Source organism: Gopherus evgoodei, chromosome 3 (assembly GCF_007399415.2).
Source record: "Gopherus evgoodei ecotype Sinaloan lineage chromosome 3, rGopEvg1_v1.p, whole genome shotgun sequence".
Taxonomy (NCBI): Eukaryota; Metazoa; Chordata; order Testudines; family Testudinidae; genus Gopherus; species Gopherus evgoodei.
In genome coordinates, this window is record NC_044324.1 from 218,067,662 (window position 1) to 218,071,502 (window position 3,841).

The 3,841-nt window shown below is 51.2% G+C and overlaps 1 protein-coding gene across 2 annotated transcripts in view; it reads right to left on the reverse strand.

The window, feature by feature from the left end:
• SNX5 (sorting nexin 5) overlaps positions 1 to 3,621 on the reverse strand; it is a 38,313-nt gene extending 34,692 nt beyond the window's left edge. Inside the window, exon 1 of one of the 2 annotated variants that reach the window (XM_030558088.1) lies at positions 3,547 to 3,621. In XM_030558088.1, the coding sequence (XP_030413948.1) occupies positions 3,547 to 3,564 (18 nt within the window). In that variant the 5' untranslated portion in view covers positions 3,565 to 3,621. Of the gene's footprint in view, positions 1 to 3,316; positions 3,456 to 3,546 lie in introns of those variants that run through there. The other variant, XM_030558086.1, reaches the window with a different exon arrangement.
• Between the last annotated feature and the right edge of the window lie 220 nt (positions 3,622 to 3,841).

The following is a 3,841-nucleotide window of genomic DNA, read 5'->3' on the forward strand; positions in this document are numbered from 1 at the left end:
AAAGTACTTACCTAATCCCTGAGTCACAACTGGAAGGTTACACAAGCATTATCAGCACAGTTGCCTCCCTGGCCCTGCCAACAGCTTGAAACGGTGACTGAAATGCTGCTTCCCACTAAGTGCACTGGGATATTAACGCCACTTTAATGCCAGCATAACCATTTAATTACAGGTTTCAACAGATTGGGGGGAGAGACCAGAAGTGAAATCCACAAAGAAAGAAACTGAGGGAAGACAGAGGGAGCAGGAACATCTGTAGTCCTAAAAGGGAACCAGTTTTCTGACTACATGATGCTACTTCTAGATGAAATACTGAAGCAAGCAGCAGCAAAAGAAGTTTAGTTACTACAGTGAGACCATGTTCTGTTTACCCTTGATCTTCATGCAAGTCTCTCAAAGACCCCAGGGGAAACTCCATCACAGATTGACAGCTGGGAGGTACTGTAATTTTAAGTTTATGGCCTGTGAGCCAGGAATAAGGACTCTGGCCTCCCCACAACACAGCTGAAAGGGGCTTTGTCAACACTGATGCAGAGACGGCTTTCTAGTCATTTTAAGACAATTCCATTGAGCTAATAGATGAAGACAGCACCTTTTTTGTCCATGCTGATAATCTCAGTGTACTGAAAGAGAGCTTCTGAGAAGGTATTTAGCTTCTGCTTTCCTCTACATGTTCTAAACAGAATGCGGCATTTCAGAACCAAAGTAGCAAGGGAAGCCAAGTGAGATTTCATGGTTGCTTTGAAGTGTATTACAAAAATATGTGCAGGTTTAATTTTCCTCATTTTTACTGGAGCATTTAAATGTATGGTGCCCCTTAAAAGCCACTCTCTTCCAGAGGAAAATTTCTATGACTCCAACAGGAGAGACTGCTTCAGACATTTATAACTGTCCCCTCTCATCTCCCGCACCCGCCAAACTAGTGATAGTGGTCTGATCTTAGGGCAAGACCGCTACATTGTCCAGTGTGCACTAGGAGTATAGCAAGCATGGCAATTTTCAAAGCCACCACAAAATACAAAAGTTTACATTTTTTACAGCCAGCCAAGGGTCTTGCTCAATTCTAGGGCAGTTTACTGCTATAAATGGACATTCACATGCCATTTTCCCCAAGGTATTAGACAAGCTAACACAAACTGGTGTTAGCTAAAGAAAGTGTAAAGTGGGCTCTGAGTCATGGTGGGATGTGCCAGATAAGTATAACTCTATACATTTCTGTTTTAAAGTTAATTTGAATTGGCACAACACTGTTAGAAGTCTGCCTGTCCCAGCAGATACCACACTAAGCTAATGCCAGTCATATCCAGGATGATGGTGAGCATCCTGTCCTCCCACAAGAGCTCTAACATGACAAGTCCCTTAGGACTCACTGCTTCAGTGTATCAAGATACAACCATTAAAAGAAAACTATCAACGTGGACTGTGATTAAGGACATGCAACCTGTGTTTCATCTAGAAATCATGGCTGTCTCACAAATAGCATGACTCTGGATCATGAAAGAAGAGCAGCTGTCTGAAACTGACTCCAGAAGAGACTGAAGCAATCTTGTTTAAGCACCAACAGTTTATATGCATTATCAGAACTTTCAGTAATTTGTTCAGCACTTCCATGAAATATTCAATATAGTTTATGACATTTTGCTCCCTTCTAAGACCACTGCTGTTTCTGCCCTGTGTTTCTCTTCCTTCCCCAGCCTCCTTTCTTTCTTTCCCCTAAGTTTGTGCATCACCTCCTTTCTCCCCTCTATTTTCTTCCCTGTTGCCACTCACATTTTCCCCCAACCCCCTTGCAAGCTTCACTAACACCCTATCCCTCAATCAGTCTGTTAAAATGATCAGCAGTTAAACAGTGCTGACATAAGCTTTAGAGTTCAAACCCAAAAGAGTTTAATGGGGGCTGGTAGAAATTCACCCCTCTGTGTCATTACTTCAGCTGCCTGCAGACTCGGGAAGACCACAGCACATCAGTTACACTTTCCAAAAGTGATCAAAGCTTTCTTTGCAACCATGAAGGCTAGACAGACCAAGTCAGCCACATACGTAGACAGAGAGGGCAGAACCTGCCCACAGGTCAGGTATTTGGCTTAAGTCAAATGCTGTTTTCATGCCCTTAAGCACTCCCTTGGTACTTCATTGGAGCTGTGGGTATTAAGCTGAAGTTGCCTGTTCCTCCCTACTGTATAAATACAAAATCCTAGATTACAGGGAACATTTTGTTTAAGGCATTTTGGTTTTCAGCTTTCAAAGAAACCAAAATCACTCAGCAGTTCCAGGGCAGTTACTCTGTACTGGTCTGTCACATCTTACATGCATCTAACATGCACGATTTCAGCTTTAAGCAGTCAGGAAAAAAAACAACAACAATTTTAATACTGTATCTGTAGTGCAGGCAATTCCGCACACCATTACACTCAATGTAATTTTGACTATATGTGATTTTTGCTTTACACACTGACTGCAGAACATATCCCCAGCGTAAGATGCAACAGACCTGTACTGCCTCCGCAGGTTTCAAGTGGCTAGTCAGTCATCACTGTGCCCTAGGGAGGGGCCGCGGTGTGTTAGTTACAGCACCAGTACAGCCAAGACACACACACACACTCTCCAGGGGAATTTAAAGCAGGGCCAGTCAGCAGCACAGGAAAAAAGCAGCAGAGCAGGGAGTGAAGACATGGATAGGGCAAAGAGCACAACACGAGGAGACAAACAACAGATCTACCCCTAGGCAGACCCCAGCCAAGGGGAAGGGGCTCCAGGACAGGCAGGCAGCCAGCCCCACCAGTGGGGGGGATCACCCCCCAGCAGGGGTGGTTCAGCCAGCTGCTCCTTGGCAAGGAAGACAGATGTTGGGGGGTCACAGCCCCGCTGGGAAGAGTAACCAACCCCCTAATATGAGGCTCTGCCATCCAGCCCAAGGGGGGGGGAAGCGGCCCCAAGGGAGAGGGAGCCCGGAGCCCTCCCCCGGGAAGCGGGGGGGAAGCGGCCCCAAGGGAGAGGGAGCCCGGAGCCCTCCCCCGGGAAGCGGGGGGGAAGCGGCCCCAAGGGAGAGGGAGCCCGGAGCCCTCCCCCGGGAAGCGGGGGGGAAGCGGCCCCAAGGGAGAGGGAGCCCGGAGCCCTCCCCCGGGAAGCGGGGGGGAAGCGGCCCCAAGGGAGAGGGAGCCCGGAGCCCTCCCCCGGGAAGGGGGGGGGGGAAGCGGCCCCAAGGGAGAGGGAGCCGGGAGCCCTCCCCCGGGAAGGGGGAAGCAGCCTCAAGCGGGGCCGTGGGGGGGTCTCAGCCCCCAGGGCGCCCTACAGCGACACGAGGCCCCCCTCGTACCTGCCTCTGCTCCTCCACCTCCTCGGGCAGCGCAGCCATAACGCCCGCCGCTCCTCGCCCGCAGCCCCCCCTTCCCTCAGCGCCCGCGGCGGCTCATATAGGCTCCGGCCACCTGACCCACGCGAGCGGGGCCGGGCACCGCCTCCTCGGCGCCTCCCCCACCTTCCCGGCAGCACACGGGCGGCCGCCATAGAGACCCAAAAGCCTTTCCCGGAAGGGGGAGCACTCGCCTGGCTTTGGGAGGCCATTTTGGATCCGGGCGGGAAAGCGTGGCTGGGCACTTACGCTTGGTGACCCTGCCCTTAGGTCAGAGGGCAGCTGGAGACCCCCGTCTCCGTCACGTGTTCACACTGCCCCTCCTATCACAACCGTAGCCTCCCGCTGACGTAAATCTCAACCGCCGAGCTCCGTGCCGAGGGGGTGGCGAAATGCATTGTGGGTGTTGTAGTTCTCGGAAACCAGGAGCTGTACAGCCTGTAGGCTGAGGGAAGGGAGCAGAGAACTACAAATCCCGAGAGGCGGCGC